The following is a 25,980-nucleotide window of genomic DNA, read 5'->3' as shown; positions in this document are numbered from 1 at the left end:
GCTGAGAGGGAGTGTCTGTGGGGTGGACAGAGATGCTGGTGATAACTAGTTGGTTTGGGGCATTCAACCACCACAACAAAAACATGCCATACTATGTTTGGTTTTGCTCTTTAAATAATTCCTCATGGATATTATAACAATGTATTCCATGGGTTTTTCACTAAAGATCACATATTTCCCATGCCAGCTTAAAAGCATGCCAGATGAGGGGAGTAAAAGTATTTTTCTGGGCTGGTAACACCCTCCTCCTCATTACTCCCTCCCTCATCTCCCAATATGGTTCCCAGACGGAAGAGTAGAAGCCAAGAAGAACAAAGAACCAATACCTGGGAAAACACAATGACTTTGCCAGTATCTTCATTCACTGTCTGGATGGTGCCATGGACCACAGCTGTGCCAACCACCTTCCCTGTAACTTGCCCCCTCCTATTAACAACAGCCACAGTCTGATTACTGATGGAGAAGTGAACGACAGACTGGGGCTGGGGGCCACCTTCAGACATCACCTAGGATGTAAACACACCAGTGAATTCCCGAAGCATGGGGAGAAGGCACATCTTTGTCCTCAACATTTTGTCCCAACAACCGGACTTTTTCACTTTCTCCCACCGCCTTATATTCCACATCAACTCAAATGCAGAAGAAATGGAAGTGTTGCAGATGACCAGTGGGATTCTAAGAGGCAGTTCATTGTGGAACAGGAAAAATACTAACGTTCTTCTTTACCAGACCCTATTGTACTTGGCTGGGAGTAGACAAGAGGAGGCAATAAGAAGAGAAGAGTGTATATGTTGGGATGGGCAGAAGTGGGATGAGGAGAAAGGGTAAATCTTATTTTTTTTGTCTTTAAGATCACCTGCATCATGTTGGTTGGAATCAGTGTCATTTTCTCTGGAACAAGTTTGAATGGAGGAAACACCTTGAAGGAGAAAACCAAAAGGATTATAGTGATTAACTAGAGTCAATTTCAAAACAAATGATCATGCAGCTTATTCTAAGGGGAAAAACCCTAATTATGTATAATAAAGTTATATACAAAATATACAAAGACATGTATTTACTTATAAAGTCAACTTTTATTTATAATAGCAAAAATTATAAATTACTTAAATGAGAATGCTAAATAAGTTATTACATAGCCACTCATTGGAACAAAACTGGCCATTAAAATTATGTTCACAATTATCTTTTTTTTTTTACATTTTTTTCAAACATATAAAGAATTCTCAGCTACCTATTATCCAGCTTCAACACTTATCAACAAATGGCTAACAATTACTTTTAAGCACATAAAAAAATACTTTTGATAGAAGATTAAGATGAAAAAAGTATATGATTCATCCATGTTAAAGTAAGTGTAAGGGAAAAAGTGAAGGAAATAGCCTGGCCAGCGTGGCTCAGTGGTTGAACATTGACCTATGAGCCAGGAGTTCACTGTTCGATTCCTGGTCAGGGCACATGCCCGGGTTGCAGGTACGATCCCCGTAGGGAGCGTGCAGGAAGCAGCCAATCAATGACTCTCTCTCATTGATGTTTCTCTCTCTCTCTCCATCTCTGAAATCACTGAAAAAAAAATTTAAAAATATTTTTTTAAAGTGAAGGAAATACACTGAAATCTTAAAAATAATTTACTCTATTAGAATTATAGGTGATTTTTATTCTGTGTCTTTATATGTTTTGTGCTTTCCAATTTCTACAAGAAGTATGTTATTTTTATACAAAAAACACACAAACCACATATTGTTGCAAAAGTTCGACTACAATTTTTTTCAGTCAAATGATTTTCAACTCGTACAAACTAAACGGAAAGATAAATAATGCTAAATAAGTTGAAGTATCGATTTTGAATGAGGTCATTTTCTTACTTCAATTTGCCTAGGAGCTGATGTGAATTTTCTCCCCATCTTGTCCCTGGCAATAGCCACAAGTGTGGTTTGCCCCACAGAGACAGCTCGAAGGATATAATTTTCGGAGTATTTGTCCTGTTCCTCCATTAGCCTGCAAAGACCCATGTATTTTTAGATGAGAAAGATTTGGTTTTAAGACTGGCCAGTTATGCATCTTTCTAAAGATGCTTAACATTTTCTGCTCATCTTAACTATGGTTAGAGGGAACTGCCAGAAAATAAGTTTCCAAAGTCAAGACCCAGTTCATGGCAATGGCAGGAATCTCTTGAAGACAAAAATCTTGTTCTAAGGCGCCAAAGGAATCCTCTATACTAATAAAAGGGCAATATGCTAATTAGACCGGGAGACCTTCCGGATGTCCTTCTGGACAAAGCCATGGTGGCAGGGCTGAGGCAGACGTGGTTAGGGGCGGTCAGGCCAGCAGGGGAGGGCAGTTGGGGGCGAGCAGACCGGCAGGGGGGTTAGTGAGGGACGACCAAACGACTGAACAGCAGGCTGCGTGGGGCAACCAGGCCGGTAGGGGGGGCAGTTGGGGGCAACCAGGCCAGCAGGGGGAGCAGTAAGAGGCAACCAGACTGGTGGGGGGGGGCAGTTAGGGGCGACCAGTCCGGCAGGCAGGTGAGCGATTAGGAGCCAGGGGTCCAGGATTGTGAGAGGGATGTCCGACTGCAGGTTTAGGCTCGATCACAGGGATCGGGACTAAACCTGCAGTCGGACATCCCCTGAGGGGTCCCGGATTGGAGAGGGTAGAGGCTAGGCTGAGGGGATCCCCCCCATGCTCAAATTTCATGTACCAGGCCTCTAGTACGTAATATAAACATAGACTGGCAAAATTGCAAATACTAAACTGACTTAGAATACCTTCAATTCCCCTTTCACAGGCGGGTATACTAGTGACTCTGCTTCTAAATAGATTTTTGAAAGTCCTCTATATAGAAGCACCCCAAAAGGATATCGCCCAGGAAGAAGTTTCATAAAATGGAAAAACTAATGAGACTCATGATTTTAGCCCTCAAACAAGACATCTGAATATGGGAAGAGAGTAAGGGCCGAAAGGTACTGTGACAAAAAGGGAAAGAGGAAACTCGAAAACAACCATGGGTTCCCAGGTTACCAGGAAGGAGAGTGTCAAGACGTGGAGCATAGGGAGGAAGAAGTATTGAAATGGTACTCACGTCAGGGTGACAATGGCAGACGCCAGCTGCAGTTTGAGCTCCATGTTTCTGAAGTATTTATTACGGAATGGGCGTTTGGAAGAGCCAAGAACTCTCACAGTTACTAACACACTTTTACCTATTTCAACCTAATAGATTTTAAAAAGAGGTAATTTTAGTAGAGGTGCCTCATTCATCAAGGACAGTCTAAATCTTAGAGGTGGCAAACTTTTCATGCTAAATGTTCCTGGTCAGCCTTTGTTCAAACAAGACTAATCTATGTATACTGTATTTATCTTCACCATGTTTATTTTTATTTACTTGTTTTTTAAATTCTCACCTGGGGATGTGTCTTTTTATTGATTTTTAGAGAGAGAGGAAGGAGAGAGAGAGAGAGAGAGAGAGAGAGAGAGAGAGAGAGAGAGAGAGAGAGAAAAGAGAGAAATACTTATTGCCTTCTGTAAGCACCCTGACTTGGGGTTGAACCTGTGGATATGTGCCCTGACCGGGAATCAAACCTGCAACGTTTTGGTTTATAGACAACACTCCAACTAACTGAGCCACCTGACCAGGGCCTATCTTTACCATGTTTAATGTTGGAATTTAAAAAATATATATTTTATTGATTTTTTTACAGAGAGGAAGGGAGAGGGATAGAGAATTAGAAACATCATGAGAGGAAACATTGATCAGCTGCCTCCTGCACACTCCCCACTGGGGATGTGCCTGCAACCAAGGTACATGCCCTTGACCGGAATCAAACCTGAGACCCTTCAGTATGCAGGCCGATGCTCTATCCACTGAGCCAAACTAGTAAGGGCAGAATGTTGTTGTTGTTTTTTTCAATATTTAATTCTTTTTTTTTAAATTGCTTAAAGTATTACAAAGAGTATTACATATGTCTCCTTTTTTTTCCCCCCTGCCCTTGATAATCCCCTTGCCTCCCCTACAACCCAGTGGCTTATGTCCATTGGTTATGCTTATATGCATGCATACAAGTCCTTTGGTTGATCTCTTACCCACCCCCCAGAGTGTTGTTCTTTAAGGGCAGTTTTTCCAATAACATTACCAAAGGTTGTGAGCAGAGACTATAGTAAGTGATGTTTCAGAGAATGAAAATGAAGCCTGTTTCATTTGTAAGATAAAGCACATATTTCTCACCTTATCAATGAGATCAAGCTCCAGCTCTTGTATGTCTGACACCCTGAGGTGGGCCAGTGCTGGACCCAAGAAAGCCAAGCACAGATCATAGACCTCCAAGGTGAGAAATCCAGGATGTATTGGAACTAACTAGAAGGAAGAAGATGGTAGCTGGGTAAAGAAGCAAACATGGTCCAAACATAATTATGGCAACTATTTCTTTTTAAAAGGTTTTTAAATTGAATTTGAGAGAGAGAGAAAGGGAGGGGGAGAGAGAGACAGAAACATCGATGTGATAGTGAAACATCGACTGGCTGCCCCCTGCACGCCCCCTAACATGGATCGAGCATGTGCCCTGACCGGGAATCGAACCGGCAACCTCTTGGTGCATGGGACAATGCCCAACCCACTGAGCCACAACGACCACGGCATCATGGCAACTATTTCCATCGAAAGCAGAAAATATAATATCTTATTTTCTTTGTGATGGGAACTTTGAGAGGTCACTTTCCATGTTTCAGACATAGCACAATACACACTTAATGTGGTGTTTCAGTTAATGGCAAAATATGGATCCTTAACCGTTATTAACTGATAAAAGCAGAATTTAAGTTGATTAAATTCAAGCAGAATCCAACATACTGGTCCAGCCTCTTAATTATGAACAGGGAAAGGACTTTATGAAGAAAGTCAAGTCCATGTACGTTGCAGTTGTCAGTGAGGGAGAAAGCACTGGGCAGATGGGTCCGGTGTCTTTCCTTCTTTGCTACATGTTCTCACACCCTCTGCCTGCACATGGGGCCTCAATCTCCCCTTTGAATGACAAACATTATGACTAGAGTAAGTTAAATTCTTTTGAGCTCTTAGAAGGGAAGAAAATATAAGCAGATGTTAATGTAAGGTATTACCTTTTTTTATTTTAAATCCTCACCTGAGGATATTTTTCCAGTGCTTTTTAGAGAGTGGGAGAGAGAGGGAAAGAGAGAGAGAAATATCGATGTGAGAGAAACACATCGATTGGTTGCCTCCTGCACAAGCCCCTACCAGGGCCTGGTCCAGGGAGGAGCCTGCAGCCAAGGTATGTGCCCTTGACCAGAAGTGAATCTGGGACCCTTTGGTCCACAGGTTGACGCTCTAGCCACTGAGCCAAACTGGCTAGGGCAATATGAAGTATTTTTTTATAAGTCAGCTAAAAGCAAATCCCTTGGCATATTGGCTATGAAGTCAGCTTAAAAGCTTGAGTTGTTATAGCCTGTCTAAAAGCACCTATACTCAGGTTACATGGTCAATAGTATACCTAACTATCCATTTATAGAAATTAACCTTTTAATGGAAATCTTATAAATATAATGTCTCAGCTCAACCCGAACCAACAATTGTCCAGTATTGTAGTTAGTTAAAAAAATAAAACAACCCTCATTTTTTGGCTGAAGAATCTATATAGGTTAAAAAAAGAAAAAGAAACAAATGTTATTTTTGTAACTGGTTTGAAACACACAATGGAATTTTTCCCATCATTCTCCTAAGAGCGGCTTTGACCTGAGACCATCAATCTGGGAATGTCTCTAGCACTCACCTGCACAGAGCTTTCTGCTTCCATGTAAATGATGGTGACAATGTCCTGCTCACTGCTGTTGACTGAAAAATAACCAGACCCTTCCACAAGGCTAAATATTTCCTATGGAAAAATCAGACAAACAGCATTCCATCCCCTTTGGTTTATAAATAGTTCAAAGAAAATAGCTTCTATCTACCTAAGAGTATGAGATTAATGGACCAAAACCAAAATATGAATATTAAAATATAACTCCTAAGGATATTGTAGCTAATTACGATATACGTATATGTGTAGCCATGATTTTAAACACGTAAGTGAGCTTTTTTATGGTTATACTGTTAACCTTAATAACCTAGTACCCTCCCATCCAATATGATTCCATTTAACTAGACCAATACAGCTTCTACCTTCACGTCGGGATGGTTGTAGATGGTGGCATTCTCAGGCAGCACAGTCACGTCATCCACCAGGAGCAGCTCCACAGCTGCCGATGTGGGCGAGTCGGGAAGTACCTAGAAATGTAATAAGAGCCGCAAAGGTGACTATAAACTTTCAATTCCTCAACTCAGTGAAAAAAGATCCCAGTCCTCTTTCAAGTGCCAAAGATAACGGAAGCATAGAAGTACATACACAGTTCCCAGATGTATGTCAGTTACAAACGACTTCTAAAGAAGAACCTGAAATTTCAGTAAATTTATATTTCTTATATAATAATCTCCACTTACCTTTGAACTTTCCTCTGAATAGCCTACAAAACTGACTCCGATGAGTACAGTCCCTTTTATCTGATGTACTTTAAGGATCTGATGACCTAGAGACGTGCGGAAAAACATTCCATGAGACAATAACATGTAGAATACAAAAGCGTCTCCAGAAAACCAAATTCTACCCTAATTTATTTCAAACAGTGTTTTGTTGCAGGGAGAAAAAAAAAACAAAAAAAAAACACTGAATGGGGAAACACACAAGAATCAGAAAACTGGTTTTTTTTTGTTTTTAAATATATTTTATTGATTTTTTACAGAGAGGAAAGGAGAGAGAGATAGAGAGTTAGAAACATCGATGGGAGAGAAACATCGATCAGCCGCCTCCTGCACATCTCCCACTGGGGATGTGCCCGCAACCCAGGTACATGCCCTTGACCGGAATCGAACCCGGGACCTTTCAGTCCGCAGGCCGACGCTCTATCCACTGAGCCAAACCGGTTTCGGCAGAAAACCGGGTTTTTGTGTTGACTCTGCCACTATATTCCTACGTGACCCTGGGCAACCACGTAATTTCTCAGTTCCTTTATTAAATGAGGGATTAAGCCAGGCAAAATCGAAAATTCTTTCCAGCTCTGTTGGTCTGTGAGTCCAAAAATAGACTGATGACAATGTAGGAGAAACTTTTTGTTTAATTTAAAAATGGAATTGAGCCCCGCTGGTATGGCTCAATGGTTGAGCACTGACCCATGCACCAGGGGGGTCGCGGGTTTGATTCCCAGTCAGGGCACATGCCTGGGCTTGATCCCCAGCAGGGGGTGGCCCAGAGGCAGCCGATTGATGTTAATGTTTCTCATAGATGTTTCTGTCTCTCTCTCTCTCTTCCCCTCTCTACAATCAATAATAAAAACATTAAAAATGGAAGTGAGAAATAAAGTGGGATCTAAAACTCTTCTAAACTGTTTTGTATATATAATGTCATGTCAATCCCTTACTCAAAAATTTAACATACCTATGTCTTATTAGAACAATTCAAACTCCTTAAACTAGTTTTAAAGCCTTCTATAATCTGACCCTGCTTTATTTTTGCTTTTCTTTTTTAAATTAACTAACATGAATCTGCCACTTTATGTAGGTCAATTATTTTATCCTCAACACATGATCATCATCCCTAAATCTGTGGAGCATTTTCTGATGATGCTACATTCATTCATCCATTCAACAAAGATTTACTGAAGGCCTGCTAAATGCTACATAGAATGCCAGGTAATTAAGATACAGAGATGAAGAAAACTACACAATCTTTGCCTTCAAAGAAACTTACAGCTTTGTACGGCAACCGAGAGGGAAACCAACCACTGCAATACAGTGTGGTAAGTGTTATAGAAGTATGAACAGAGCACATGTATGCAGAATATAGAACAGCATGAAGAAGAAATATTTTCCTTAGATTGGGAATATAGAGGGACAGAAAACTCCTAGCTTACAAGAAGATGTTAGCCCAGTGAAGATGCAAGAAAAGAGAACATACAACATATACAAAGGAAAGAGGTATGACAAGGCTTATCATGGTTAAGAATCTAAAGTTGTTGCATGTCGCCAAAACCGGTTTGGCTCAGTGGGTAGAGCGTCGGCCTGCGGACTGAAAGGTCCCAGGTTCGATTCCGGTCAAGGGCATGTACCTGGGTTGCGGGCACATCCCCAGTGGGGGGTGTGCAGGAGGCAGCTGATCGATGTTTCTCTCTCATCGATGTTTCTAACTCTCTATCTCTCTCCTTTCCTCTCTGTAAAAACTCAATAAAATATATAAAAAAATAAAATAAAATAAAGTTGTTGCATGTGAATTAAATGGAGGGTCTATGTGGATGGTAATAAGTGAAGCCAAAGTAGGCAGGAGTCACCACATTAAGCGGCAACATATGAATTGTATCCTGAAATGCATGGGGCGTCCCTGAAGGAATATGGTGGCAGCACAGTCAGTGGTCAAGAGCATAGGCTGGCCCTGGCTGGTGTGGCTCCATCGGTTGAAGTGTCATCTTTACACATCGATTCCCAGTCGGGACACATACCTAGGTTGTGGGTTTAATACCGGGTAAGGGCACTCTGAGGAGGCAACTGATTTATGCCTCTCTCTCTCTCTCTCTCTCTCTCTCTCTCTCTCTCTCTCTCTCTCCCTCCTTCCCCCCCTCTCTCCCCCTTCCCCCCTCTCTAAAGTCAATAAACATAACCGAGTGAGAATTAAAAAAAAAAAAAGAGTACAGGCTTTGATGTCAGAGAAGTTATTGCTTCACCTACTTACTGTTATAATCCCAGGGCCTAACACTGTGCCTAGAATATAGTGAGAATGCAAGAAATGTTTGAGGAACGAATAAACTTTAAAAATCGGGGTTATAATGCTAGCCTGTCATGGTTGTTATGAGGATTACATAAGCAAATGTATATAGTAAAGTATTTAGTGCTATACCTGGCATTTCAGGAGAGCTCAGTAAACAGTAGCCAAAAAAATAATTTTAAGAGGGAGATTCAGATTTGTTTTCTTTCTTTTTTTTTTTTTTTAAGAAGAAAGCACGTTTTATTTTATTTTTTAAAATATATTTTATCCATTTTTTACAGAGAGAAAGGGAGAGAGACAGAGAGCCAGAAACATCGATGAGAGAGAAACATCCATCAGCTGCCTTCTGCACATCCCCCACTGGGGATGCGCCCGCAACCGAGGTACATGCCCCCAACCGGAATCGAACCCGGGACCCTTCAGTCCGCAGGCCGACGCTCTATCCACTGAGCCAAACCGGTCTCGGCTAGAAAGCACATTTTAAAAAAATGTGTTTTTATTGATTTATAGAGAGGAGAAGGGAGAGGGAGGAAGAGAGAGCAGCATTGATGTGAGAAACAGCTATCAGTTGCTTTCTGCATGTACCCCGACCGGGGGTTGAACCCACAACCTGGGCATGTGCCCTGACCGAGGATCAAACTGGTGACCTTTTGGTGCATGGAACAACACTCAACCAACAGAGCCACACCGGCCAGGCTAGATTTGTATTTGAGAAAGATCATTCTGGACAGTAATGTGGAGGTCTGAGGGTAGCAGTACCAAATGAGATCACTTGGGAGGCTACCTTGGTGATGTAGGGTAGAGGTGATAAGGACATCAATGATGAAGTTAGAGAGGAAGGGATGGAACAAAAAAATATTTAGAAGGTAACAATGAGCCGAACGGGTTTGGCTCAGTGGATAGAGCGTCGGCCTGCGAACTCAAGGGTCCCAGGTTCGATTCCGGTCAAGGGCATGTACCTTGGTTGCGGGCACATCCCCACTGGGGGGCGTGCAGAAGGCAGCTGATCGATGTTTCTAACTCTCTATCCCTCTCTCTCTTCTTCTCTGTAAAAAATCAATAAAATACATTAAAAAAAAAAAAGAAGGTAACAATGAAGGTATTTGGTAATTGATTGTTATAGGGTACAAGGGACATCTCTTGCTTCTCTACCACTTTTTACACCAATTGTATCATACTGTTAGTGTTATAGTATTATCTACATATTAATATTCTTTACCTAAGCTTTTAAACTTGTTCTGAATATAAGCTCCTGTGGGTAAGGGAAGGCTAAACGTAGTTCTCCTTCTCTGGTGTTTCTTATTTCACTACTGGTTACACCATCCATCCAAATGCTCATGCCAGAAACTGAAAAGTTACCCTTTTGTACCACTGTCTTCTTCACTTTGGGATTTTATTTTATTTTGTTATTATATTTTTTTAATCCTTACCCGAGGATATTTTTCCATTGATTTTTAGAGAGAGTGAAAGAGACAGGGAAAGACAGAGAGAAATAAGGATGTGAGAGAAGCACATCGATTGGCTGCCTCTTGCTGGAGCCCCAACCAGGGCCTGGTCCAGGGAGAAGCCTGCAACCGAGATAAGTGCCCTTGACGGGAATCGAACCTGGGATCTTTCGGTTCGCAGGCCGATGCTCTATCCACTGAGCCAAACCGGCTAGGGCTGGGATTGATTTTAGGTAGACTTTATATTAATTGCCTGCAGTGAATCATGCCTGCTGGTATCCATATCCTTGAGTGCTCCTCACCCACCCTGACTCTGTTGTTGGCCAAGTGGCTTGCTCTGGTGAATGGGCCATCAGATACAAGCAGAGGCTTGATCAGAGTCTGCGCAGGAGGTCCCGTTGCCCTCTTAGGACCTCATCTTACACCTCATCTAGTGCCTCTGTAAGTCAGTCTCACTTGCCTTATTCAGCTCATTCTTTCTATTTCCTCTTATCAACATCCCTTCAGGTCTCAGCATGTTACTTTCTCAAGGTAGCCTGTTCTAAACGAGGTTAGGTTCTCCTATTATAAGCTCTTAAAGCACCCCATATTTGCCCTTCGAACACATAACACAAATATAATGTTTAAAGTCTGGCTTCACCAATTAGACTGTAATTCTATGAAGGCAGAGGCTGTTTCTGCTTCATTTACCACTATATCTCCAAGTGCCTAGCACACAGTCTTACATGTAACAGCCATTCAATACATACTGGCTGACAAATGAATAATATTTCCATAATCTTAGGCAAATAATAGGCGATCAATATTTTAAGATTAATTTAATTTTATGTTCTTGTGAGAAATATTGCACCCTAGACCACAGCTTTTCAAAAAAGGAAATTTACCTTTATGTTTTTTTAAAAATGCAATGATTAAAGATGAAAGTTGAGCCTTGGCTGGTGTGCTAAATGGTTAGAGCGTTGGCCGATGTCCCAAAGAGTCACAGTTCGATTCCCAGTCGAGGGCATATACCTGGGTTGCAGATTTGATCCCTGACCCCCATAGATCTTTCTCTCTTTCTCCCTGCCCTCCCTTCTACTCTCTCTAAAATCAACAGAAAAATACCCTGGGGTGAGGAATAACAAAAAAAAAAGGGAAAGAAAGTTGAGATATGACAAAATCTGAAACAAACCCCCACCCACAAGGAAATATTTAATGCAGAACCATTTAGCAGGTATATGAAAACGTTCATAAATTTTCACAGTACCATGTAATCGAGTCTGCCCACTGCCATCATCCTTTGCTACCATCTCTACTGAATTGTAATTTTCGAAATGAGCTAGTGATTCATTTGAGGATTTCCATTCTAGCATGAGTGAACTGAAATTATCAAACTTTCTTTTGTGCTCATCAAACACTGACAGTTCCAGAACTGTATCCCTTAGGCTTGATACAGGAATCTGTATTAAAATAAAAAGGAAAGAAAACAACTTCTTAAGGGGCTTGGTAAGATAACCCTGAAGCTAGGGATCATGTTTTCTCCCACTTTTATTCTTTGACAATTTTCAAACCTCCAGATATGTTGAAAGAATGAATACCTACACATACTTCATGTGGAGTCACCATTTGCTTTCTTTCTCTCCCTCTACTTTCTCACCCTACATGTGTATCTTTTTAAAAAATAGCTATTTATTTTTTTCCTCCACAATTTATCCCTGCATACCCTTCTCCTCCTCCTTTTTTCTTTTTTGCAAAATTACGTAGGCATCATGGCACTTTACCCCTAAGTATTTCCACATGCATTTCCTAAGAATAAGAACATTCTCCTAACTTGCCTGCCTACCAACTATGTTATTGCATATTATTCTTCTTCATGATGGGTTTGGAGTAGAGGTGAATTCTGTTATTTATTGATAATGCTAATAAAAGATTTGGTAGGGAAGGAAATTAGAAAAACTATTTGGAAGTTATTTAGAGAAGTTATTGTCTATTGCCAATAATTATAAGCTGGCTAGGTACTATAAGCACTAGGTATTAAGTGTCATTCAGTGTAGCCAATTCTAACCTAGTTCAGTAACTTCTCAGACACTATCTGAGAATTAATAACAAATAAAACAATTTCCTTAACTTTATTATGACAAAACATTATTTCAGAACATTTATCTCTAGAGCATGGAAGACAAAAGTGCCATGCTAGTTGGAAATACTCCACTTACCAGTTGTTTGTTGTGCTGTGGCAGAGGACATGGCTGGGCACCAGGTGGCACCGTGTACACTGGGGCTACTGACGTGCTGGCAGGGTGGGCACATATGAAGTGCACCTGCACAGCCTCGACAGCTGGACTAGGGTTCAAGACAGCTGGGTGATTTCCAACTCGGAATGTCAGGACCTTTAAGGAAACACCAGAGCAGGGGTAATTGTACGTGGACACTTGATGTCAGTTTGTCCATCTACAGGTGTCAGAATTATTCAAATTCTGGTATAGAGTCTCTTTGGACATTAAAATCAGGCAAATTCCTTAAAAGACATTAAAATTCTTAATTGTCTGTGCTAGTGCTAAGAGAAACAAGGGTATTACGGAAATTTGAAAACAAAAAGGCACATTAAAAATATATAACTGACCAATTACTTCAGTTTTTTCCTCCACCAAGTCTTCTGTTACCATTTGGTAAAGAGGAGAAAAACTGATTTCTGTTTCAACTCGTCTCTGGTGGCAGTACTACTGAATAACAGGATGTGGAAACAAAAAGAAGCTAGAGAGCTTCAAAAGGGGCAATTAGGCCTGAAATTACTAACAGCTAGCCATATACACAACAGAGCTCACTAGAGATTATAAAGAAGCTCAGTTGAGCCCTAGCCAGTTTGGCTCAGTGGATAGAGCGTCGGCCAATGAACTCAAAGGTGCCAGGTTCGATTCTGGTCAAGGGCACATGCCTGGGTTGTGGGCTCGATCCCCAGCGGGGGACTTGCAGGAGGCAGCCGATCCATGATTCTCTCTCAGCATGGATGTTTCTATCTCTCCCTCTTCCTTCCTCTCTGAAATCAATACAAATATATTAAAAAAAAAAAAAAAAGAAGCAGCTCATTGATGATAGCACAGTTCTTAAGTTAAAACCCTACACTGATAGCCCTATTGGGCTGGTTAGCCTCGCTGTGTTTCACAGTCATACACTGCACTCTCAACACTAGTCAAACTGTAAACCTTTGCCACTGGTTTTGATAGAAGCAGGTCACAGCTGTGGATGGATCCATCACTACTTCAAAAAATTATCAAGACTAATTCAACTAATGCAAGGTACTTGCTACTCTTATCAGCACAGACCTGTTTCTTCAAAATTGCTAACCATAGATGACACTAAGTTTTCCTTCCTCGCATTCTTTGGAGATGAAAAACCGTATGTCCTCTAGTCTAGACAACAAGGAAATAAATTATAGTGATAACGTAATTGAAATAAGCTCATTACTACAAAAAGATCTTGAACCTCTTAGTTAGTGAATTGTTAGAATTCTCAGATGAGCAAGTCAAAACCTTTGGGTATATTGAAAGGATAGTAGAGATTTAAGAAAAATATCCTTTAATTAATCATTAGAATTTTCCTACCTAGTCCATAACTAAATCCATTAGAATCTGAAAAGGAATGGCTAGATGTACAAAAGGTTTGTAGTAGTATTGCTAAAAGAAATGTTAGAAAAAGGTGGTTTTCCTACTTGTTCTCCTAAATCCAGGCACAGGACCCGGTAGATATACTGGTTCTGTTTTCTCTTAGTTGGCAGCCGGACTTGTGTTATTTCAATTTTCTCTGTCTTCTCCGCGGTCAACTCCAAAAAGAATTGGGAGGGCTCCAAGATCCATGGACGAGGGCCCCCTTCAAATACCATTTCTTTCACAGAATTCCATGTCACCAATGCCACTTCCACAGGGTTTACAGCCTGATGACATTTAAAGAAATTAATCCTTGATTGGTTAGGGAATTCAGCAATTTCCTAAAGTAAAAAACTGGTTATTTTACTATGCTGAAATGACATTAGACTTAATTCCCAAACTAAGAAATAATACACAATGCCTCTTCACTTTGAATGCTTCTCATCCTCTGTACTAATTTTTTTTTAACATTTTTATTTAACATTTTTAATACATGTTTTATTTAACATTTTTTTCTTTCATTTTCCTCTGTACTAATTTTTTTTAACATTGGATTCGATTTATTTATCTATCATCTATCTATCTGTCTACCTCCTCACCCAATAATATTTTTCCATTGATTTTTACAGAGAGTGGAAGAGAAAGGGAAAGATGGAGAGAAATGTCGACATAAGAGACACACATAGATTGGTTGCCTCCTGCAGGAGCCCCGACCAGATAATGAATAAGTTGTCTTTTTAAAATTAGTAACTTGGGTGCTCTTCCTCCTGGGAACATGCCCACGCCTCTCTTCCCTCTCAGGCGTGCACCTCCTAAACTCTAAGGTCCCCACGAGACTTGCAAGCAGAGAAGCTCTGGGCAGCAGCGGCTCATCCTGGACTAGCCCCCTGAACCTGTCTCCGAGGCCCCCTTTTCTCTGACTTTCCGGTGAGCTTCTGTTGCTTCCTCTATCCCAGGCCCATCCTTGTTTCACTGTCCCCAGCTTTAAAATTAGCATACTCTGAAAAAAAAAAGAATTAATTACTTACCTTGCTTCTTTCATTAGTGTTAACTTTTTCCCTATGGGTGCCACATTTCTTTAAAATATATATTTTTTAAATATATTTTTTATTGCTTTTTTACAGAGAGGAAGGGAGAGGGATAGAGAGTTAGAAACATCGATGAGAGAGAAGCATCAATCAGCTGCCTCCCGCACACCCCCTACTGGGGATATGCCTGCAACCAAGGTACATGCCCTTGACCGGAATCGAACCTGGGACCCTTCAGTGTCCAGGACGACGCACTATCCAGTGAGCCAAACTGGCTAGGGCTAAAATATTTTTTTTAATCCTCACCCGAGGATATTTTTTCCATTGATTTTTAGAGAGGGGGGGAGAGAAAGAAACATCCATGTGAGAGAGACACATTGATTGGTTGCCTCCCGCCTGCACCACATGAGGCCTGGTGCGGGAAAGAACCAGGGACCCTGCAGTCTGCAGGCCAATGCTCTAACCACTGAGCAACTGTCCAGGGAACCTATGGGTGCCTCCTTATGGGAAGAGCATTCATTTAGGATTTGTCAGTATCTATCAGCATGAACTTATACAGACATCAATTTTAGCTCCTGAAAGAATTAAATGTTTAGAAAGCCTACCATGCTCTCTCTACTTTTATTCTAAACTACCACCTGTCATAATGTACCAAGTATAATGGACCGATCCTTAGGGCCCAAAATAAAATCTGTTGTATTAAAATCAATAAGTACGCCCTGGCTGGTTCCGCTCAGTGGATGGAGCGTCAGCCTGAGGACTAACGGGTCCCAGGTTTGATTCTAGTCGAGGCACATGCCGGGGTGGCGGGCTCAATCCCCAGTTGGGGGGCTGCGGGAGGTAGCTGACCAATAATTCTCATCATTGCTGTTTCTGGCTCCCTCTCCCTTCCTCTCTGAAATCAATAAAACAATAAATAAAATCAATAAGTATAAAGGGTGAAAGATAACTGGCTCCCTTCCTAGGTTAGAATGTTTTCTTTCAGAATTCTCCAAAAGAGAGTATGCTAATATTTTATATATTATTCAGGGTGGTACTTACAGAGATAGGTGCACATGTAAAAATTGAAATAGTACCTTAAAATTAGTGCACTTTATGTACTTTATACATATTTTATATCTCATTAAAAAAAGACAGGGGAATATCTAAAACTTGCTGATACAACTTAAGATATTCCTGTGGCAGAAAGTTGAGGGAGTAAGATCCCTAATACTCAGGTTTGATGGGAGAGCTGTAGATCTAAAAACGAAAGTAGTAAATAACCCTGGCTGGTGTTTCTCAGTGGTTGGAGCATCAGCCCACATACCAAAGGGTCACAAGTTCAATTCCCAGTCAAGGCCACCTACCTGGGTTCAAGGTTCAATCTCTGGCCCCAGTTGGGGTGTGTGTGGGAGGCAAGCAATCAATGTGTCTCTCTCACATTGATGTTTCTCTCTCTCTCCTTCTTCTTTCCTCTTCTCTCTTAAAAAAAATCAATAGAAAATTTTAAGTCAATATAAATATTTACAAAAATAAATAAAAGCAATGGAAAAAATATTCTTGGGTGAGATTAACAAAAAAAAAAGAAAGAAAGGAAGAAAGAAAAGAGAGTGGTAAGTAACGAGAACACAAACATCAGTGATCTTTAATAGAGATCACAGGCAGCGAGGAAGCCACTAAGCAGACATAGTGGAGTCCATGGAAAGACATGCCAGGTCCTTACCATAAAATATCTCACCTTTAGGGGCTCATAGGCAGCAAATGTGGCACTGCTTTCCATGTACTCTCCATACTCAGTTACACTCACTGTTAACAGAGTGTGACCCAGAGACGTGGCTGCTATGTGTGTACTGGAACAGTGCTTTGGTCCAGGTCTTTGAATACCTGCAAATCACATAGTATGACTTCAGTAGGGCAACAAGCATTCGGTTCTCAAGGAAATCAGTCTATAGAAATAAAAGAATCGCCCTGGCCGGTGTGGCTCGGTTGTTTGGGCGTCATTCCATGCCCCAAAGGGCCTCAGGTTCAATTTCCACCTGGGCACATACCCAGGTTGCAGGCTCCATCCCCAGAGGGGGGCATTCAGGAGGCACTTACGACAAGGGCAGTTGACAGGATAAACAAAAGTATTATAAAGAAAGGTAATATGTGAATTTATAATATAATTTGTGGTTTCTGAATTGATGATTTGTCCTTTAATTCTAAGACAAAGAAAGAAGAAAATAAAAAGCCTGCTCTCACCTTCTTTGAAAAGAGTGAAGACTCCTTGCTTATCCATGTGCAGATCCAAGGATAAAAGAGAGCAGTCTGAGAACGCGATGGCCTCCCGGGTCTCCTTGTTCAAGTGATACATAGCAACGGGGATTTCTATAAGCCGGCCAATCTCCACATCAGCACGATATGGTATCAGTTCAATTTTGTTCAGTTTCAGGACATATATCTAGAGGGGGGGAAATGAATCATTCAAGCAAGTTATGTCAGCCCCGCCAGCGTGGCTCAGCGGTTGAGCATCAAGTTATGAACCGAAAGGTCATGGTTCGATTTCCGGTCAGCACAGATGCCCAGGTTGTGGGCTTGGTCCCCAGTGGGGGGTATGCAGGAGGCAGCCGATAGATGATTCTCTTTCATCATTGATGTTTCTATCTCTTTCTCCCTCTCCCTTCTTCTTAGACAGCAAAAAATAAGAAATAAATGTAGGCAGTAGTATCTCAGGAGTAATAAGGAGGTTCTTTGGAGAGTTGTTTACCTTCATTTCTCCATATCGAAAAGGATTCTGTACATCTCGGGCCACAACAGTACTGTTGCCTCTGACCTGACCAGCAGTCACCACTCCTTTTGTGGTTACCATGGCCACTGTTTCGTTAGAAGAGGCCCAGGTGAAGTTGCCACTGCCACCCTCTACCTGTGAAAAAATACAACCTTTTATTTAATTACTATAGGAGAAAAATGTAATTTAAATGGAGATGTAAAAAAGTTTAAGAAATACTAAAAATATACAATAAATTATTTCTGGACACATGAGGAAACTGATGTTATAGTAAAAAGGGGAAGATAAATGCTAAAAGGAGATTATTAATGGCAGTGTCACAAAATGTCAAAAAGGGCACAAAGAAGCTTAACAAAACTTATAAAACTCACAAGGAGCCTGGCTGGTGTGGTTCAGTGGTTGAGTGTTGACCCATGAACCAGGAGGTCACAGTTTGGTTCCGGGTGAGAGCACGTGCCCGGTTTGCTGGCTCAACCCTCACTAGGGGGCATGCAGGAGGCAGCCAATTGATACTTCTCTTTCATCTTTGATATTTCTCTCTCTCTCCCCCTCTCCCTTCATCTCTCTCTAAAATAACTAAAAACATATTTAGGCGGGGGGGAATAAAACTCGCAAGGAAAGAATAAATGGAGGAGAGACAGAAAGTATACCAAGTTTTGTAAGGAACACAGTATTCAAGAGCATAATTTGGTTGTCACCAAAAACTGAGTTATACTATTAGGACTAGGGGAAAAAGAATTTAACATTAGCCAAATTTCAATAAATTAAGCTATCAAAGAAACTGACTTATCTCTTTGTGAAACCTCATTTTATAAGACAACATACTTGTACTTTATAACGATATAACATTCCCATAGGATGATGAGGAAATGCCAAGTAGTTGGGGGTAAGCTTGATGGGTAAATAAATCTTCACTTCTTGCTGATGTAAACCTGGAAGTTTTATAGGCTGAATATTTTTATTCTAGAAGAGCAGAAAAAAGGGAGCAAAAGAACTTTTAGGAGGATTTTTCATATAATACACATTCATATTCAAAGCACCAGAACATGGTGTGCTAATGAATTACTCAACCAGTTTCTATATATAAAAGAAATAAATGTCCCTGTTCATTAAAAAAGCACAACTACTGTGGTTCAGTAAAAATGAAAGGAATTTTGCTAAACCCAAAATAAGTATCACAATCAGAGAAAGTCGTTCAAGTTTCCTGAAGTGAAAGTTTTATCAACATAGGGAAGGAAATCATAGTTTCAGAAAGAAAGACCCTTCAACACTCATCAGTTAAGGACATGAACTCTAAAGGCAAAGGGATGTTACAAACTATTCATAATAAAAGAAAGAGAACATTTAAAGACGGTGGGCGGAGCCTGGCAGGCGTGGGACAGTGATTGAGTACTGACCTCTGAACCAGGAGGTCATGGTTCAATTACCAGTCAGGGCACATGCCCAGGTTGCAGGCTCGATACCCAATAGGGGGCATGCAGGAGGCAGACAATCAATGATTCTCTCTCATCATTGATGTTACTATCTCTTTTTCCCTCTTCCTCCCTCTCTGAAACCAATAAAAATATATAAAGGAACTTCAAATGATATAAATACACAATAACCATAAAATGTAGATACATGCAATAACACAGATTGGGATAGAAAATTTATAGAGGTATAAACTACTAAGTATACTGTTTATCCGTTTTTCTGGTGTGTTTTTTATCTTCACCTAAGGATATGTTTATTGATTTTAGAGAGAGAAGAAGGGAGAAAGAAGAGAGGGACAGAGAGAAACATCGATGTGGGAGGCAAGAGTTGTCTCTTGTGTACCCCATGACTCGAGATCAACCCATAACCTAGATATGTGTGCCTGGACTGAAAAATCGAACCCATACCCTTTTGGTGTACGGGACCATGTTCCAACCAAGTGAGCCACTCGACCAGAGCTGTTTCTCTGTTTTTTATTTTTTGTGAAAGATAAAGGTGGGATATGCCATATACCTGCTTGCAAAGCAAGGGTTACCAAGAGTCATCGATATTCTCAGAATTCAAAGAAGTCCTCTTGGTTCCTACCTGGGAAAGGATGGAAGTCAGGCATGCACTTATCACCACGACACCATCTTTCAGGGTTTTCACTACGTGGTAAGATCCATTCACAGTCGTCAGCTGCTCTTCAAAGTACTCAGTCAGGAACTGGCACGTGATCCTGATATTCTGAAAATCAGCCCAACAGCAACACAAGCCTGAAGAAATGCTTTTCCCCTGAAGCCATCTTAATCCCAAAGCATTAAAGAAAGAGAAAAAAAGGGCATCTATGCATTCTGGGGACAAAGAAATAAAAACGGGACTCTTTCCCCCTCCCCATGTGGGAGTCTGTACTTGTTCTTCAATAAAATCTCCACCTTTGTTATAAAAAAAGAAAGAAAGAAAAACAAAATTTTTCCTCTCCCTCATGGAAATTCTAAGTTGGAAAGATGTAATTCTAATGTGGTGCTAATTTTTGAAAGATCCACTAACGGCAAGTAATCAGAAATAGAAAGAGTCCAAGCTTAGGTAAATTTTAGAGGGATTTGTCACATTCTGTAAGTTGACAGTTCTTTGGGGTGGGCTGGGGGAGATGCTGGAGAGTGAGTAGGACACGTCATCTGATGTTCACACGACTACTCTCCCCCTACAAAGCAGTGCTAACCATCTCTGAAGTGCAGCTGTAGAATGAGGATCCTCTCCAACGTATTATCACTTCAGTTCTTTCCTATAATTCTGACCAAATTATTTCTTTTACTTCTAGCTTAACATTCCTCAAGGACAGAACTATTTAATAATAATAATAATAATAATAAAGAATAAAGTAGTAACTTGCATTTCCAAAGGTAAAATCTGGAAGCGAAAGCAATAGAAAGGTACAAGGGGCTAGAAGAATACAAGAGAGACTCACATCTGAAATATAGACCTTTGTGCTGCTTTTATCGAACACTTCTACTGCAATGACATACACCTGTCCCACCTCTAGACTCCATCGGCCTCCAGGTTGGATCGTGAAACCTATATACACACACATCAAGAAAAAAAATATATCAGGAGAGTTTCCAAAGTAGATCCTGTAGTTCACTCTATCAAATTGTATAATAATTTGGGGTTCCAAAGATGCTGGCTTAACTGAGCTCAGGTACAAAGAAATACTCTGTTATATCTGCACACACAAAAAAACCACAATTGCCAGGCAAGATTCTAGGTTTTTTTTCAGTTAGGCTCATTGTTTCAAATGGTCTAAAGACATTCAGATTCTCTCTTTTTTTTTTTAATCCTCACCTGAGGATATTTTTCCATTGATTTTTAGAGGGAGTGGAAGAGAGAGGGAAAGAAAGAGAAATATCGATGTGAGAGAAACACATCAACTGGTTGTCTCCTGCAGAAGCCCCGACCAGGGCCCCAGCTGTGCCCCTGAATGGAATCGAACCCAGGATCCTCCAGTCCACAGGCCAACACTCTATCCGCTGAATCAAACCGGACAGAGCGACATTCGGATTCTCTCCCCCTTGTATAAAGTCCCTTTTCCTAACCCAATACTGTGTTACGTGGATCTTTGTATTTTCCACAATCTGCTTCATCTTACAGACAGCATACAACCAGAACAATGTGTGAAAATATGCCAAAGGAAGGTTGAATTTGTAGTTAATTCGATCTCAAAATGAAGGTTAAAGAAGCGCTATCGTCTCAACATGTTCATTTGAGCTATTTAGCTTTCAGAAAATCGTTATTTGAAAATACCTAAAAATCCAGGTTGCACCACATATATGGTGCAGTTTGGAAGTCCAGACACAGAGCGCATATGGACATCTTAATAATTTTTGCTTAAGGAAATCATATAAGCCAAAGTTGGGTGAAAAGAGAAATGTGTGCTACGCCAAAGGGGGGAAAAATGAACCCACAAACAAAACTTCTACCTTTTACTATGCCTTGAAAAGCAAAAACCTAAATGTGTACCCTTCTGAGAAAAATATGAGGGACTCAATAATCACATGAGTCAGGTATTCTTGAATTTCAAATTTGAGGAAAATGGAGTGAGAGAAAAAAGACCATGCTCCATGCTTTTAATATTCATTTAGCTGCAGGACCCTTTTTCCAGGTAAATTCTGACACCAAAGCCCATGATGGAGAGCAGGACGAAGTGGCCTGGCTCTGGCTGAAGGAGTGAACAGTGGTGATAGAGGAATAGGGAGAGGAATGGCTTGCCATTCAGCCTTGAGCTCTGCAGACTTTTAAAAAATCACTAATTTGAGGCGCTCTCCCTTTGGGGAGCACGCCCACGCCTCTCTTCCCTCTCAGGCGTGCATCTCCTAAACTCTAATGGTCCCCGTGAGACTAGCAACCAGGGGAGCAGTGGGCAGCAGCAGTTCCTCCCGGACTAACCCCCTGAGGCTGTCTCCAAGGCCCCCTTTTCTCTGACTTTCTGGAGAGCAAAGCAGCCCGGCCTAGGCTCTCCTGTTGCTTCTTCTACCCTAAGCCCTCCCTTGTTTCACTGTCCCCGGCTTTAATAAGTGTCTTCTCTCAAAAAGAATCATGAATTGATTTTCTAATATCTGCAGCAAATCTGTAATACCAAAATGCTTTCTCTTTCCCACTGAAGTTACTTCTGGGAATAATGTTCCTAATTAGATCTGTGTAGATGAGTAGAAGAATAAATTTGTATTTCTGCTAGCATTTAACTGAAGAGGCTAGTGGCTCATAGGTGGACACTCAACCACTGAGCCACACCAGCCCGGCGAACCTTGCTGTTCTTTAAACATGGCCAACATGCTCCTGTTTCAGAACCTTTGCAATTTCTACTTCCTCTTCCTGGAGCTCTTTCACAGATATCGAAATGGCTTACTGCTGCAATGTCACCTTATCAGACTTCCCTAACTACCCTGAGTAAAATAGTCTGTATCCCCAGAGCTTAGAATACTGTTGAGCATATAGTATAGGAATATAATATTTGCTGAATGAATTAATTTCTTTCAGATTCAACTATTCAAAAATAGGAAATATTTCAAAATCTAACACTGAGATATGAAATCCAAATGCTTCAATTTTCTGAGAATTTAAATCTTCATTCTGTTTTGTTTCCATCAACTTTAATAGAGCTGTGTTATATCCTTACAGAGCAGGTTTAGTGAATTTTAAAAAATTACCCTCAACTTGCCCTGGCCGGGTGGCTCAGTTGGGCGTGGCATCATCCCATACACCAAAAAGGTTTGGGTTTGATTCCGGTCAGAGCACATATCTAGGTTTTGGGTTCAATTCCCAGTCAGGGTGCCTATAGGAGGCAACTGATCCCTGTTTCTCTCTCTCACATCAATGTTTCTCTCTCCCTCTCTCTCTGTCTCAAATCAATAAAAACATATCTTTGGGTGAGGATTAAAAAAATTACTCTCAACTCAACAAATATTAATCAATCATCTTTTCTCACTTATTCATGTGAAAAGCAACAAATTAATAAAATTCACACACAAGTTCCTCCAAACTGTTTTCCTCAACCTCATAATGTGACTGAGGCTGCAAATAAGCACTAAAGTCAACAGATACTAAGCCCCCTCCAACTACTTCTCTCCCTGCTGTTAGGAAGTGTAACAGTAATAATTTATAGTTCTTGTTAAAAATAAAACCTGCGGAAAATTATGTGTAGTAGTATTATAATCACTCAACAAATTATTTTACCAAGGAGCGTTTCTAGCATGCTCAGGGAAAGATATATTGGCAGCTAAAACTTGAACAAAAGGATACTTTTATGTACAAAAATAAGATTAGTTTGGCCCAGTTGGATGGCGGTCACGACGGCTGTTTTCTCATCCAGTAAAGCCACTTTCCCAGAAAAAGACGCATTATGTGCAACTTTATGGTTTTGTAACTCCAGGGTATAATGTTCCAGGGGAAATCCCATCTCTGTAAGACATGGAAAGTACATAAATATAATGAGAGCAGCCATTCCAACAGACAATAGTATATTGTTGGATTATAAAAGGAAAATCAAGCAGCAGGCCTAGAGAAGAGTACGTACGATCTGTTCCTAATTTCCTTTCCACTCTGATGAATTTCTACAAGTAGCCACGTGGGGAGGGCACTATTGAGTGTATTGTTGGTATTACTTGTAGTCTTACAAACCAGTAAACTGAGAGTAGCAGAAGGAATCCCCACTAGGTAAGTTAGGAAAGAATTAATGTTAATGGAGTCAATGCACACTTTATAAATTCAGCTGGATTTTTGGAGTTAATAGAGTATTCAGTTTTCAGTTACCGAATTGAGTTTTTCAAGAAACTTTTACCAAGATAATTCATGTCCTTTCTGGTAAAGTTTCTCCCCTTACCCTGCAGAAGCTGGTAAGTTTTTGGTTGTTGTTTTAATGGAGAACTCATATGCCTATGGTTACTGAAGCTAAGCAGCCAAACTATAGCATTTAATCTGTTTAAGATATGGGGACTATCTCTGTCCAGTATTAGCTCTAGGATAGCATTCAGAGAAAACTTCATTACAAAAGCTAAAAGCAGGTGCGTACATAATGTGGAGTTCTTCTCAGCAGAAAGGATTTGGGAAATGTTAGTCTTAGGAAATGATAAGTCACCTTACCTGTCACTCTTCCTTGAACCATTTTTGCAACTCGGTATTTAATATATGTTCCTACTAAGAGATAGATATCATGGGATGGTACAAGAAATACATTCTCCAAAACAAGCAGACGTATTATTGCTGCCGCCACTTTCTAAAAGAGGAAAAAAAAAATCAAAATTTCCAAACTTAAGGCAAAATCCTCAAGGCCATCTTCCTTGTTAAAAGTTTTATAAAGATTTTTTTTAAATGCTTTCTTAATCACAAATCATAATTTCAGTTAACCTTAAAAAATGATCATGAATCTTAATACTATATTAACTTTCTAAGTCATTTACTTTCTAAATCACTCAAACTAGGAATGAAAAATGACGAGCCTTCTAAAGGAGAAGAGTAGTAAATAAAATGACAAGTATGCTGAAACGAGAAAAGGTAAGATTTCACTGTTATGCCACAGAAATCCTTTCTTTAAAAAAATATATATTTTATTGATTTTTTTTTACAGAGAGGAAAGGAGAGGGGATAGAGAGCTGCCTCCTGCACACCTCCCACTGGGGATGTGCCCGCAACCAAGGTACATGCCCCTGGCCGGAATCGAACCTGTGACCCCTCAGTCCCCAGGCCAACGCTCTATCCACTGAGCCAAACCGGTTAGGGCCACAGAAATCCTTTTAACCAACCTCGAACTGTCTTCCCAGATTAAGTTGAACATACTGGTTCTTACGAAGGCTTACCCAACACACGGTTAGTGAGCTGCCCTCTGGGATATCTATACACTTGTGTTCCTGCCACTTGCATTAAATGCTATTCAAACGACAACTGTTTTTTCCCAAATCTATGTATGCCAGCAGCACTTCTATATATATAAAAGGCTAAGTGACCGTCCAACCGTCCGACTGGCTGGTACCTATGATGCACCCTGACCACCAGGGGGCAGATGCTTAACGCAGGAGCTGCTGAGCTGCAGTGACTTGGCAGAGGCGGTTCTTCGGTGATGCACCCCAGAACCAGAGAGGAGGGAGCCCAATTCCTTGCGGGGCAGCGCGAGTCCACCTTCGGCTGTGGGTTATGTTGTTGCTGGGGCACTGTTGGCCCCAAATCTGGTTTCCTGCACACTTGTGTTTGCGTTCCACACCCTGCATGACAGCAACTTTGCAGAGTGCCCTCTTGCACTCCAGGACCCCTCGGGGGATGTCAGAGAGCCAGTTTTGGCCCAATTCCCATAGGCCAGGCCGAGGGACCCCACCAGCCAGAGGGACCCTGATCATTCCGCAGACACCCTTCGAGCCACGGTACCGTCCCAGGAATTCTAATTAATTTCCTTAGAATGTGCACGAATCCATGCACAGGGCCACTAGTTTAATTATAATTACGCTTAAAAAATAAACCATGGGTGCAAAAGTAGAGAAGTTGTTTCTACAAAGAATTTAAACCTTTTTTAAAATTGATTTGAGAGAGATAAGAAAACACATTGATTTTGTGTCCACTCATTTATGCATTCATTGGTTGATTCTTGTATGTGCCCTGACTGGGGATCGAAGCCACAACCTTGGCATATTGAGACTACGCTCTAACCAACTGAACTACGTGGACAGCGCAAAAAATTTAAAAATTTTGAAAAGTTAAAAGCAAACTGATAAAATGTGCTATTAAATTGGGTTTAGGTGAGAAATGTAAAAATCCTTGAAAAATATGGAATTATGTATTCAAATTGCTTCACAGGTCTAATTTTTCACTTTACTATAAAATAAAATAAAAAAAGAAACTAGAAGCTAA

At 40.7% G+C, this 25,980-nt stretch overlaps 1 protein-coding gene across 1 annotated transcript in view; it reads right to left on the bottom strand.

The window, feature by feature from the left end:
* The window catches only part of NUP210L (nucleoporin 210 like), a 54,951-nt gene that overhangs the window by 19,657 nt on the left and 9,314 nt on the right, over positions 1-25,980 (bottom strand). The window contains exons 7-26 of the mRNA XM_059674792.1: positions 24,226-24,358; positions 23,386-23,544; positions 21,391-21,459; positions 20,558-20,664; positions 19,696-19,836; positions 18,463-18,600; positions 17,617-17,772; positions 17,112-17,310; positions 16,609-16,754; positions 13,929-14,150; positions 12,436-12,609; positions 11,487-11,679; positions 6,485-6,570; positions 6,167-6,271; positions 5,778-5,879; positions 4,223-4,351; positions 3,083-3,210; positions 1,866-1,998; positions 857-919; positions 327-506 (exon numbers count right to left, since the gene is read on the bottom strand). Coding sequence (XP_059530775.1) covers positions 327-506; positions 857-919; positions 1,866-1,998; positions 3,083-3,210; positions 4,223-4,351; positions 5,778-5,879; positions 6,167-6,271; positions 6,485-6,570; positions 11,487-11,679; positions 12,436-12,609; positions 13,929-14,150; positions 16,609-16,754; positions 17,112-17,310; positions 17,617-17,772; positions 18,463-18,600; positions 19,696-19,836; positions 20,558-20,664; positions 21,391-21,459; positions 23,386-23,544; positions 24,226-24,358 — 2,763 coding nt within the window. The remainder of the gene's footprint in view (positions 1-326; positions 507-856; positions 920-1,865; positions 1,999-3,082; positions 3,211-4,222; positions 4,352-5,777; positions 5,880-6,166; positions 6,272-6,484; positions 6,571-11,486; positions 11,680-12,435; positions 12,610-13,928; positions 14,151-16,608; positions 16,755-17,111; positions 17,311-17,616; positions 17,773-18,462; positions 18,601-19,695; positions 19,837-20,557; positions 20,665-21,390; positions 21,460-23,385; positions 23,545-24,225; positions 24,359-25,980) is intronic.

The sequence above is a fragment of the Myotis daubentonii genome, chromosome 18 (genome assembly GCF_963259705.1).
Source record: "Myotis daubentonii chromosome 18, mMyoDau2.1, whole genome shotgun sequence".
Taxonomy (NCBI): Eukaryota; Metazoa; Chordata; class Mammalia; order Chiroptera; family Vespertilionidae; genus Myotis; species Myotis daubentonii.
Note: the sequence above shows the minus strand (reverse complement) of the source record. Positions and strands in the feature narration are given on the sequence as shown.